A 13,723-nucleotide genomic window follows, 5' to 3' on the forward strand; every position below is an offset into this window, starting at 1 on the left:
TAAGTTGGTATAGTTATTTTGATTTAAAGTGGTTAGTTACCTCGGACGTTTGCTGTCGATTAGGAATCCAGTATCCACATAAAGAGCTAAGCAAGGTTAATGTATCTGTACCAGTCGCTGAAGCGGGCACGCGTTTTTCTTTCTGTAGGTAACGCCTTCATGTTTGCAAATTACAAAATAAATGTTAGTTGTTGGTAAACCCACAACCCTAAAATTGAACACGAACAAACATTCAAGTGCTGTGAAGATACAGGACATTTCGTATCCGTCCCCTTGAAGTTCTGGAGGAGGTGAACGGTACATTTTAATACCTTAAAACACTTCAGTATGTTAACTTAGCTCAGTATTCGTTGTTCCTGAAACAGGTAAAATGATATTCAGTATGCTAAAGTACTTGTTGGAAGATCTCTCAAAACAGGTTGGATTTTCTTACCTTTTGAAGCAGGGATTTTTCTTTAAAATAATTTTACCTGTTAGTCACGGACTGAGTTTCGTTTCATAACCGGCGTTGTGCAACTACAGTGCGTAATGGGGGAGGGGGTTATGCATTTATTGCAGGCTGTCCAGCAGTAAAACCACCTGGAATAACAGCTATATGTCCAGCTTGGAAAACCTGCCAAATGCCAGGGAAAAGCAGTTACGTGTGTGTTGTAGATAAAGCTCATTCGGTTCCTTTTCTGGCATCCGAGTGTGTACATACATATCAGGTAATGCTTTAGAAACAGTGGTCTTGTAACTTACCCTGTTAGATTTCTTTATATGTTAAAAATTTGTATTGTGGAAGTGGAGCTTTTGATACGCAGGTACCTGGAATACCCTACCTGGAACCTACCTGTAACGCTGCATAAGAGCCGCTGGCTCCTGGGTGGAGTTTTTTCTTTTTGTTTCTGTGAACAGCTGCACACTTAAGAACTGTGTATGGTTTTAAGAAGAAAATCTGTCATTGTTTGAACACATCAAGGCATGCACATTGAGGACATTTTCCAGCTGCATGTTGGTTTTCCGTATGCAGAGCCTTTGTACAGACATGTTCTCTGGTCACATGGCAGGCTTACCATTAATAGTTTCTAGTATTAACTGCAGAACTATTTCATCTCTATCTATAGATCTAGTTTGTATTTGGTGATGGGAAGTGGAAGCCGAGATAACTCAAGAGAAATGGCATTTCTCTAAATGAGATGCACTCAAAATACTTCCACCATCCCTAGTTATTTCAAATGTTTATGTAGGCATGGGACAGCTGCTGGCTTGTGCAGTTCCTCAAGGTGTTAACCGTTCTATTTTATTTTAGATCTCTGCCTCAGTAGATCCAGAATTAGGCTCTGATGGTACACCAGCATTAGAGCCAGTTGTGTGCTGTAGACTTCAGCAGTCCATAGGACTTGACGCTCTGCGTTTATCATATACAGGCGCTTGTTAAAGGTGGTACCCTATAGAATGGCCAGGGAGTTCAAGATGCCTGTTGTTCAGAAGGGAACACAAGTGGTAGTTGGACTCCTGCTGGAAAAAGAAAACGTGTCTTGACACCAGTCGGCCTGAGGCTTAGCTGAGGGATTTCACTCATAGTGTAGAGTGGGGAACAGAGGCACCAAAAAACTCCGCCTTGCTCATGGTTGCAGCCTTCGGTGTAGGTGGGAAACCTCACTGGAAAAAACTTTGCATCATAAAATAGCTAGTAAGTAATATTTCTGTGCAGATTCTGCTTCTTTAACCTGTTAGATGAGTCAGTTGCACAGATTATCCTTTAAGGGAGGTGTCAGCAAATGCTATCATTGATGGAGACAATAATGAAAAACAGTGGAGAGTTAAATAAAGCTGTTGACAAAGTGCATTAAAGTGCAGTGTTGCTAGACACCGCTGGAGAATATGTTGCTATCTTTTATTCATGAATTCTGCTAAATCCATTAGTTGCCTGTGTGAGAAATGGAAGTACATTATTGTCCTGTGCAAACCACAATTTAAGGGGAAAGAATGCTTTTGTTTTTTTCCCAAACACTTTGTGAATGATCGCAGACCTTGAGATTAATTGATCCAGTTCTTTGTCTGTCGTCATAACCTAAACGAGACATGTTTGAATCTGTTGCTCCAAAGAGGGTGAAATCTTAGGAACAGAAACCTACTTCTTATAAATATTACCAGTCGTTCACATCGGTGTCCAGCATGCAGTTTTTATGAAGCAAAACTTAAATTCCAAGGTGTCAGGTGAGGGTACTCCTGTTAGATTTTAGATACTGAAAAGAAAAGCCTAAAATTTTCTTTTTGATTAAAAGCCTAGAAAGTCTCTCTAAGCATGAAAGCTTAAAAAAAACCTGTTGTTTCTGTCAATTCCTCTCTGAGAGGATTAAACTTCAGTTCCAGGATATTTGATTCCTGATAAGGAAACTGTTGACCTAAGAGACTGGCTTTAAATATAGTTCATTTTGAGACCGCCCTACATAGGCTAATATAGTCCCAAGATTCACAGCAATTGCCAGTGATTAAAACTTTCCATTATTTGATTAGACATTCCTGATTGTAATTAATTTCTGAGCTTGACTGGGACGATTGACTCCTGGTTTCAGGGTAGTGTGTTGTTTGTTGTTTGTTAGATGACCTGCACCTCCCATTGGTGAAAGATTAGAAACATTTAAGTAATGTCCTAGTTTAGTCTGAGTATCTTGGTAGCAGCATTCCTGTCCTGTCAGGCTGCATTATTTATATTCAGTGGTCTCTAACAACTCTGATTAAGGACATATTAAAACCTTTGATTTTGGCAAGGGTACAGTGCTTCGCTTCGAGTCAAAATAGCTTTAATGTATTGCTTTCAATTTATTTTTTTTGGTGTGTGTGCATACAGTAGATGGAAATCTGGAAGTCTACAGTATGTGTTTAATAAATTCCATTATAAGAGCACCTCTTATCTGACTGTACAAGAGCCAGTGTTATTGGTGTGGGAGCTAAAGAGCCGTTCTCGCACCACGGGCATAGATGAGGAAATGCATTCTTCAGCACAGGACGTGTAGATACAGCCATGCACCCCAGATGGCATGGGTTTCTTACAAACCCACTTAAAAAAAAAATAAATTCCTCTCCTCTTTGTTTGCACATCTCCTTGAAGAGACCACCTCTGTTAAGACAGAATGTTACACCAGAAAGAAAATAAACCGTTGCACAGGCCAGGCAGGATTCCCCACTAATCCTTGAACTGCGTAAGACAACGCTTAGCAAAACAAGAGTGCTTCCAGCCCTGGTGGGAGCTCTGAGGAGATAATGTGTTCTGGACCTCTGTAGTCAGAAAGGGAATGATGCACAACTCTTTTGACCATCCTCTTTGCTTACCAATCAGTTATCTTTTTTTTTGTACTGTTTGTGCTTTTGTTAGAAGGAGGTCAAATACTGCTTGATTTATCAGTGATCAGACTTAGAAAAGTGCAAGTTCTGTTACAGGTTTCCTTCAAAAGCTGTTTTGTTGTGAAGCAGTACTTAATGGTCAACCTCTAGCTGTTACAATGCTGGGCACATTTGAAAATGTGCAGTGTATGTTATGGGTTCATATCCCTCCCACCAGTGATGTTTCAGGGTCTAAATGTGACACTCACAAAACAAGCTGGAGGTATCTTGCGTGCTGTCAGCCCTCTCATCTGTCTCCATCTTGGACAACCAAGAATTTCAGTGCATTAAAGAGCTTTTAAACACCTAAGAAATTTTTTATTTTGAGATTTCAGCTTTATGTTCTTTCTCAAAAAAAAAAAACAAACCTTCTGTCTTAAAAAGAGGGGAAAAAAACAACCAAGAAAGTGCTTTTAACAATGACAACAGCACTTAGTCAGTGGTAGGAGGAAAGTCTAATTTTAGGTGAATGTTGGGTGCTAAAAACTTCTCTTGAATGAGTACAGACCTACAGCCAAGCAATTACTTTCAGTTCCAGTCAGTGTGGAAGAGACCAGAGTTTAAAACTGTGATGCTGGGAACTAGAGGAAAGCTATTTCAGGCAAACTAAAACAGAGGAAAAACGTTCTATTTGTTCCTGTTTTTTCTAAAAAATTGACGCTACATCATGTCACAGGGAACCAAAGCAATTAATGTTAAGATGTGAAAAATTTGAAAACAAATGAGCCAGAAAACTTTGAGGCAACATAAGCTTTATAAGAACCTGGTTTATAACTGGACACAGTGTAGGTTATAACTGGTGCAATTATGGTGCAACTTCTGCTTTGCGTACCACCTTTTTGTGACACCTAGTTGAACATGTTTTTAAAGCTGAACAGTTGCCACTAGAAATAATTCCATAATAAACACAAGCAATATTAAAAATGATGGAAAGAATGGCAAAGGGGTGTCTTTATACTTTTACACCTTTGCAAGCTGTAATTGGGTGTTGTCTTTGAAAAACATGCTGCTTTTTCTTCCACAAGGAAACACCAAACTCGCCACTCTTGACAGAAGCTTCTGATAGGAAATAAGAGAAGTTGCAGGCGTTGGCTGGTGTAATACCTGTATTTGGATTTCTGCATACCAGTAGAGTTACCTAACTTTAGGTTTGAAAATCTGGCTCTTGCTGTTTGCAGCTTTATATTTAAAGAAAGCCATCGTAGCAGTGAATCGCAGAAATAAAGTCACACAACTCTTCAGTGAAATTAAGAAGCTTCTTTTCTTGTTAATGGGGAAATTCATCGCTAATGGAGGTATTCAGTGACTCATTTTTTCCAAACAGAATTTTAAACAAAAACATTTTCTTGAACAGAAGCTGTGTGGTGAAGATAGAAGTAGTCTTCAAAATGACTGTCACCCACCCACTGGTGGCAGTATGCCTTACCCAAATAAGCATGGCCGTGACGGTCACTGCCAGTGTGTAGAATTCATGTTAGGAAAGCAGTTGGTGCATTTCGACACAATTAAATCCCAAGAAGAGAAATTAGAGGGAGAAGAGCCAATGTGGTGTGCTTCACTGGTCCACACCATTCTCTTGGGGTGTCAACAAGGATCCTGAACCTTGGGATCTACCTTGGAATAGTATATCTGCTGAAGTGACTGGTTAGGTTAGCATGTTATGTGTGGATTATCGAGACATCTTTTTGATATCCTTACAATCTCACAGCATTATTATTATTATTATTTTTGTAACAGCCAGACACATTGCAAGCAACATAGTCTCCTTTCAGGTTACACTCCCTTATCTCTTGTTAGGTGCTTGCTGTAAAAGCGCTTCCAAACTAAACATTAGGGCTTAAAGTTTCTGTGCTCGAGTATAAGAGTGTTTCTCATACTGCACAAATGTTTTTTTTTTTTTTTAAACTGTAGAATAAGTACATATTAACAGCTCAAGAACTTAAAAATATATTTTGTGATGCATAAGCCTAGCAAAATATTTTAAATCAGTTATACTGGAAGGAGGTTATGCAGAAATCCAATTAAACTTATGAAATCCCTATCCTGTTGAAGTATAATTTAAAGGAAAGCAGTTCTGTTTCCCAGAAGTGCTGTGTATAATATTTCTGGCTTGGGAAGAAAGGGTTGGAGTGTGCTATTTGGCTGGAAATCGGTACCAGCTTCCTCCATGGTGTTTTAGCTGAACAGTGTTGACATTCTAACAAATCCCGTGGAAGCTCCCCTGAAGTGGAGGAGTTAGCTGTTTTCTTGCTTTTACAGTGAAATATCTGTTTGATACCACGATCAGGTTCCAGTACCCGAGATGTACTGCCTTCATATTTGATGACCAGTGGCATTCTTGGTTTAACACCCTATAGAAGCCCTAAATTGCTGGAGGAAAACCAAATATTTCTGAAACTTTACAGCTACTGTATTTCACACAATCATTAAAGTAAACAAATCTTACATTACTATGTAGCCAATGAAAACAACGGATAAAGGGTGCAGTGTCCCTTGTTTTGTGTACCTGCTTTTTTTTTTAAAAAAAAACCAAACTCTTGAGCTCCAGATTTCTCAGTGCTTTAAAGTTAGCATAGCAAAGTAAGATCACTTCAGAAATACGTAATGTGAGGCTCTTTTACCCTTTCTGCAGGACCTTAAACCAAATTCTTATTTCTGCTAAATGACAAAAAGCATGTGTATAGGTCGAGAGAGAGAAAATACTACCAGCTATTTGTTCTTCTCCTTTCTTCAAAGGAGTGAAAATAATCTCCACCTTTTTTTTCTTGCCCCCCCTTCCTCTGTGCCCAAAACGAAAACATTTCAAATTGATTCAGTTCTTAAATAGAACTTTCCAACGGAAACTAGCATTACAAACATAGATATTCAGTATTTTACCCCTAGGATTTATTAAAAATAATCCAGGCTTCTACACTGGCGCTAAAAATAAATTTTCCAGTTCTCACTTCTGGCCAAAGCAGGGGTTAAAAGCAGCGTTCTGGCTTTAATTTCCAGTACATAAAAGCAACACTGTTAAAACAATCTGTGTGAGGCAGGGGCTCACTGCTCTGCATGCATCCCGAGCGCGGCGGCCAGGAGGAGCGGAGCTGCTCTGCCTGGCACTGCCCAGCTTTTCCCCTCAGCAGCGCTGTTGCCTGGGAGCATTCGAGGCTGTGGCAGGGGATGAAGTGACTGTGACTGGGGTAAGTTTCTGGATAGTGCCTCTGGGGAGTTAGGTCCCCTGGAGTGTGATGGGCGATGCCTGGCTGTTGCATTCAGTATTGGCATGGGAGCCGTGGCACCCAGCGAGGCACAGGGTTCTCCGCCGCCCCGGCTGCTGGCAGTTTGCGTGCTGCTCCTAGGTTGGAAAAAGTTTTAATGAGGGACAGCAGTTTTGTTTGGATTCAGGCAGGGCCAGGTACCACCTACACAGGACAACTTCCAGGCTGCTTTTTCAATACAGGGTAGTCCAACACTCGGTGAAGTTCACCATCATACTTCCTGGATGCCAAGCTTGGAAACTGTGATTTTAATCTCCTGGTCCCTGTTCCAGTCTTGTCTGGATATTCCTAGGCTTTTGTTTGACTAGTGCTGTTTCCTTGCCCTCTTTATCTTTTCTCTCATTCCTCATGCAGTTCTGCAAAGTGGATACGCAAGTGTTCAGACTGTGCAGAGACCTGACTATGTACATGCTCTCCTTGAGCCGTTAGGGCACGGGGGATTGCAAGACAGGGAGGTTACCATTGCGTATAATGCAGCAGTTTTAAGAGAAGGCTTTTAAAGAAGAATTTCAAGGCAATATGGGAGAAAAGCAGAAAGAAATGAGATTAAAAAAAGAAGTACACTGGCTTTAAGTTAAGGTGCTTTGCGTGCAGGAGCAATGCTTTTGCGCAGCCTCCACGTGTGCACGTGTGTTTTAACACAAAGTGTTGGTAGAAGATGTCCCTGGTGCCATGCCTATGGATCAGCAATGCAGTCTTTTACAGGCTGCATTAATAACCCACTTTAAATACATTAAGGATGATGTATATAGTGGAGAAGATCCCTTGCTGAACAGAGACTTTTCCTGTCATTCTGCTGTGAAGACCAAATGTGTTACCTCAGCTGGCTTCTCTGATGTTAGGAAAGCTTTATGCATTGGGTTTAAATGAAATCTGTATTTTAGCCTACAGTGTATGTTGCATTGAGCAAAAAAAGAGTAATGATAGTTCATTCTGGGCTTCAATCAGCATCAGGCAGAGTAAATTCAACTACGACAGAAATTAGTGGTGATTTGTGTTCTGATTTGCTTCCCACCAAAAAAAATTTGAACTCTGTAAGAGGTGATGCCAAGCTCCAAGTTTGTTTTTCTTAAGAGATTATATGTTTCCACTGCGATTTCAATAAATCCCAGTTGCTGTTTATGCAAAGAGTTGGTTGTTTGGTTGGGTAGTTAGTTTTTCTTGTAGAGATCTGGTTCTGGTTGTGACCTTGCTGCCAACATGAAGTCATGTACGTGCCTCTTGTGAGCAAAGGGCCGATTCTGCTCTTAGTAACAGACGGAAAGTTACTAGTTAGTTGATCGGAAGAAGCAGTAAGAACTCCCAGACAAAATCAGTTTCATAGTTTCATGTGAATGATAAATTAGCATCCCTGAAGTAATGTTTTGGAGTTTCTCAAATAGTGTTCTCTGATAGAGAACAAACAGTCTGATTGCAGGATACTGGCTTCTGGCTTACTTCTCTGTACTCATGTGATGGTAAAACGGAAAAGTGGGAGTCACTCCACAATGCTGTAGGATTGAGACTGTGAGGGTAAAGGTCTGAGACCAATGGAGAGGGAGAAGATGTGAAAAATGTGGTGGAAAGGTCATTTTGGAAAGCTCAGCCTTGGTCTGATTCTGCTCCAGATGAAGCTACTGCCAAGTGATAAACTCAGATTTCTTTCTCTTCTTGCCAAATGGGTCAAATTAAAATGAAGGATATAGGGAGCAGTCCACTATCCCAGCTGAAAGGTGTTTTTGTCAACTAACATCAAGCAATAGCCTATAAATAGGTAATCTTAACCTCTTTATTTATATGAAGCTTGATTGTATGGTGACATCAGGTCCATTCCAGCTCCCAAACAGGTGTATGTACATGTGTAAAGTTCTGATTTCACACAGAAGTCATCTTTGCTTTGTGGCTTTGCATACTCTCCTTCCAACAAACACCTGTAAACTAGAGACATGCTTAAAATAGCCTGTTTATAGTTCTAAAATGGACTAATGCAAATGTATTTTGTGCTTGGACCGGTGTATTCAAGACTAGTTGGATACTTTGAAGTTGTATTCAGAGCTGCTGTAACACACCGTTGCCACAGACACCATCCTTCCCCTACCTTGCTATAGACTGATGGAGGCAGCAAGCACTTGCCACCTCTAAAATACGGCTGTTTAAGCACCTGATTTGTAGACATTTGATTCGGAAAACAAGTGCTTTAATCTTCTACGTGCTTTCTCCTATATATAGGAAGCCCAAACCAGGAAAAAGTTTTTATTGCCCCTGACGTTTTAGAAAATACTATCCGTGTTGTGTTGGCAGCACACTGTACCCCTTTCTTCACACATCAGAAGCTCTTGGAACAGATCTCCACGCTACAAAGAATGTTTATAGAAATCTTCCTTCCCATTTCAGACCTCTTAAAAAAAGCTCTGTATAGCTTAATTTGCCCATTTTTAAAAGGTGCAAGCATAAGTTGCAAGCTAGGCTGGGTTGTTACTTGAGACTGCTTTTTTCCTCTGCTTTCTCTCACACCGAGATGAGCGTAAGGAGCCTATTTCCGTGTCACGCAGCTTTTTTACCTCTGTGCATTTTTGTACTGTAGCTTGTCTCCAGTTTGTATGTTTGAAAGTTTCTTACTGGTGCGCTAAATCAGAGATTCAAGAGCTGAATTTGCTGAAAAAGCAATGGGGCTGTTAGTTCAGGGCCTGTTGAACAGAGCTGTGGGTGATTAGGGAGTGTCAGCTCACAGCTCCTGTTCTGTCATTTGTTTCTTTGCCAAACTGCAGAGCGGTGGGCGCAATCGGGTGGTGTCTGGCGTCGGTGCTCCCCCTGAGGGTGGCAGCTGACGCCCCTGTGTGCTCTGTTCCAGGTGAGAAGCCATACAAGTGCACGTGGGAAGGCTGCGACTGGAGGTTCGCCCGCTCGGATGAGCTGACGCGCCACTACCGGAAGCACACGGGGGCAAAGCCTTTCCAGTGCGCCGTCTGCAACCGCAGCTTCTCCCGCTCCGACCACCTGGCTCTCCACATGAAGAGGCACCAGAACTGAGCGCTGGACTTCTCCACGAGGCTGTCTTGTATCTATGCAATTTCCTATTGACTCTCGGCGTACAACTAAAATGAGTTTAATATTTTGAGTATGGGTTATCCGTTTAAAAAGAAATCACAAGCGAAACTGGAAGTGTATATTTTGTATATTTATGCAGAAAAAGGGAAGACACTGTATCACAATACCAGAGTGTTCGGTCGTTTGTTTGCTCTCATGATGTACATGGCTTTAGTCAGCAGGTTTCATCTCTTTCAAAGTATTACATCTTGACACATTGCGGCTTTGTAAGTTTTTTTTTTTCTCTTGCGTTGTATTGACCAAAGCACTGTCATTATTGTGACAGTGTTTAGTAAATTAAGTAATGAGAGGTTGCAAGTGAACGAACGCAGTGGAAAAGCCATGAATTGTAATCTGTCAGGTTTTTACTGGACCTGTTTAGTACTGGTGGGTTTTTTTTAAATGTTAAGTCGTTCTGTGGAGAAAAAGTACATAAAAACACAGCCATAGAACAAAACATTTTGTTCTCTATGTTGCATGTCTGCTATGACAAAGATTTTGTAAATATGCAGATCAGCTTTTTAGGTTTAATACAAAAGATTTCTAAGGATCATCTGAAAAAAAAGCAGTTGTTTTACATTTGAAAACACGGCACATTTGCAAAAAAAGATACTTAAATACCTCTCAAAGTAGTACCAACTTAGCTTCATTCTTCTTAAGAGAAACAAGCTAAGCATTCAGATGTTTTGTACCTGTCAGCTCAGATGGTGTGCACTGAATATTCAAAACAGGATTTCATTTTCAAATTGTTTAAAAGGGCAAAGCACATAGAATGAACTGCAAAGTCAATGTTGGAAGCTTAAATAAAGGGGATAGTTACAATGAACACAGAATGTTAAACCTCTTACTATAAGCTAAACTTAGTATCAGTTTAAAAAGAAGGATTTGTGATGCAATTTTTATATACAGACATGTTAAGCTGGTTCAACACCAGTACGATCTGTTTTCATGTGGATATGGCATGTAATTTACTACAAGGTAAAGGATACAGTAATTTTGTTTAAAATTACAGTGCAGTTTTGTTAATCCACTCTTCAGATTGACACACGCAGGGGAAAATTTACTGCTGACAAAAGTAGCTGGAACTCCACTGAAGTCAATAAAGTGATGCCCTTTTATGCTAACAATGACTTTGATCCACAGTGTTCAGCCTTGAAATAGTAGACGAAGGGCCAAAGATGAGGTTAGACCATGTAGGATTTGGCCAGACAACAGGAGAAAACCAAACAAACCTAACAAGTGTCTGGACTTCATAAGCCGTAACATTAAGCTGTCAACCAAAGGCTAGAATAGACAATCAAAATACCAAAAAAGGGTCTTGCAGGAAAACCTAGCTTTTTTAAAATTGTTGTTTTGTCTTTATTTATTTGTGGTATATGATAGACTCTCTTTTTTTTTTTAAGACAATTTTACATATACTTGATAAATTATAGTTTTGTTTGTTATAGTTAGAAATGTGGCTTTTAATGTAAATAGTTGACAAACGATGTAAATAATTTTGTAAGGCTTCAAATGTTTATACATGGAAACACATGCATAAATCGGTTGCTGTTTTGCTTCTTTTGCCTCCCCACCTCCCCCTTATTTTTGTATTGTGGTATTTCCTATGCAAATGATGGAGCAAACAGCTGTATAGTTGTAGAATGTTTTGAGAGAGAACGAAATGGTTTATATATAAAGACTTTTTTTGTTTGTTTTTTGCAAAATAAAACAAAGTGCCTAATGTGTGTGTGCGTGCACATGTGTGCTCTCTCTAGCTCCTGACAGTTCAAGTTCTGTACTGTTGCACTGGGAGCTGGAAACCAGAGTGGTATGAGAAGGTCTCTTCTTCATAGCAGGGATTGTTTCTTTGGAAAGTACCTGGCACTTCTGCATCCCACCATGTTGAAAACAATAAATGTGAAGGGATAAGGGATGGTGCTTTCCACCCATCAAAACTTTAAAGCAAGTGCACAGTAGTCTGAGAATGGTTGGAATTGTCCATCCACCACAGCATGACTGTAAATCCAAGGTATCCGTTTGGTGCGTGGAAGTATACAAATTCTTTCCCAGTTTCAAAATGGGTGAAACCTACTCACACCTGCAGCATTGCCCAAAGGACGCTTCTTCCCTAAGGGTCCTATCATGCCCTAGAAAGACAGGAAGGTCCCATATCAGTGTTCTGTAGTGTGCCACCCACAGCCATGTCTCCTTTTCATTATTCTTCCCTTGGGAGACTGAATTATCATTCAACTGAGAAATTTGAGTGGATGTGTATATTCAGATCTGGGGGTTGCACTTGTCTTCCTGTCCTTTCCTCCAGGCTTGAGGAAAACAGGCACACTGCGCTTCCTAAAAAATTTCTCTTAAAACCAATAGTCAGTTTAAAAATAATTTAATTCCAAATTACAATAATCCAATTAAATCAACTATCAATTAATTCAAAATGCAGTTGTTGTTTTGTAAACTAGCTCCTAAATACTTTTCGCTGATTTCTCTGTTCTTCCCTTACAACCTTTGATTTTTCTTTAGTAGGTTTTCCTCTCTTAGTTAGCCTTCTCCATGTATCAGCTAATCACTCCTTTTAAAAAATACCTAGGATGCCATTAACAAAGTCAATGAAGACATGGGTAACAACCGAAAAATCTGCCTGCATCTCACCTAATTCTGCACAACTGCAAACAAAAGAGCGCTGTTTTTATGAGAATATGGAGAGGTAACTCCCAGAAGCATTGCTGCGGCATCACCCTGTTCTGACCTGGCCATTAGAAGAACACCCGAGTTTCTCCGGGGTGTTTCTGCTTGGAGGGGAAGCTGGCAGGGAACTGGTCAATCACTCACGCGCCATCGTGGCGAAGAGCTACCAGAGCTTATTTTCCTGAGCACAGGGTGAACAACAGCAGCGGCCTGGGGTGTTTTGAGCCGCGAGCCCTGCTCTTTAGCTCAGCTCGACAGTTTGGGGTTGGATCAGCGGTGGGTTTGGTGGCTCTTTCTAGTCTCACAGTGAATCTAGTCTCATCCTTTGTTTTGTCTCAAGTCCGTAGGTAAAGGCATGCATTTCCTCTGCCTTCTCACAAGGAAACCCTGCTGATTGCATGGTTTCGGCCTCCAGCATTGCCTCATTCTTGTTTTAGATGTTTCCATTGCTCAGCTACCTGGTTGCATAAACCAGCTTAATGGCTTTGTATTAATCTCGAATGAAAGGCCATAATTAGGCCCAGCTACTTCAGCAGCATTTAACCTAATGCAAACAGAGACAGGCACAGCAGACCCATGCACCAGAACATATTGCAAACCCAGAGGTAGATGAGCTTTTTTTCACTGGCCAGCGCTACGTCTGCAACGCATGGTATTAATACAGTAGTTCAACAGCATGGCTGATCAGGAAACCTGTAAGAAAAAGTAGTGTCACCATAGCCCCTGCTCGGTTCATTTAAAGCAGTTGGCTCAGAGTCCCCCAAGGGACCAAGGCCACCCTCACATTCAGCTCTCCAATTATCCTTCAGCACCTGAATTATCACTCCACACAGAGAGGGAAACTCCAGTTGGCCAACTGGCTTTTCTGGTGGCCACGTGAACACCTAGTCCTCCTCTTGATTGTGCGCCAAGTTCCTTCCTGTGGTTTTCAATGTGAGTTTAGGGCCTGATTCTCCACAGAAGTGCCTCTGTGCCCACATGAGAACCTTGTGGTCTTCAGTACATGGAATCCTTGCATGGATCCTTGTTTTAATCTGGTTGGTATGGTGCCAAGAGGCTCTGCCATGCTCTGCAACTACAATAGTGGTGTTGCTATTGACCTTCATGAAAGAGAGTCTGGCTCAACAACTGACTATTAGTCAAAAGAACGTGGTGAGTTATTCATGTGCTGAATAATGCATCCTGGCACTTCATGTGCATTAGGACAGAGGGAATTTGCTGGCCACTGTAAGTAGCAGAAGCAGCCTGATGGGTATGATTTTAATAAAGCGACTCACATATTTTGCTTGTGTTTACTTACTCCTCTCCTCATCCACTACTAACCATTAGGTTGTCGCTGTCACCTACTGTGT

General features: G+C 40.9%; 1 protein-coding gene across 1 annotated transcript in view; it reads left to right on the forward strand.

Annotated features, from left to right (window-relative positions):
* Positions 1 to 10,257, forward strand: part of KLF5 (Kruppel-like factor 5 (intestinal)) — a 15,260-nt gene extending 5,003 nt beyond the window's left edge. The window contains exon 3 of the mRNA XM_008945524.1: positions 9,460 to 10,257. Within this exon, the coding sequence (XP_008943772.1) occupies positions 9,460 to 9,638 (179 nt within the window). The 3' untranslated portion in view covers positions 9,639 to 10,257. The remainder of the gene's footprint in view (positions 1 to 9,459) is intronic.
* The last annotated feature ends 3,466 nt before the right edge of the window (positions 10,258 to 13,723 follow it).

Source organism: Merops nubicus, unplaced genomic scaffold, assembly GCF_000691845.1.
Source record: "Merops nubicus isolate BGI_N331 unplaced genomic scaffold, ASM69184v1 scaffold1728, whole genome shotgun sequence".
Taxonomy (NCBI): domain Eukaryota; kingdom Metazoa; phylum Chordata; class Aves; order Coraciiformes; family Meropidae; genus Merops; species Merops nubicus.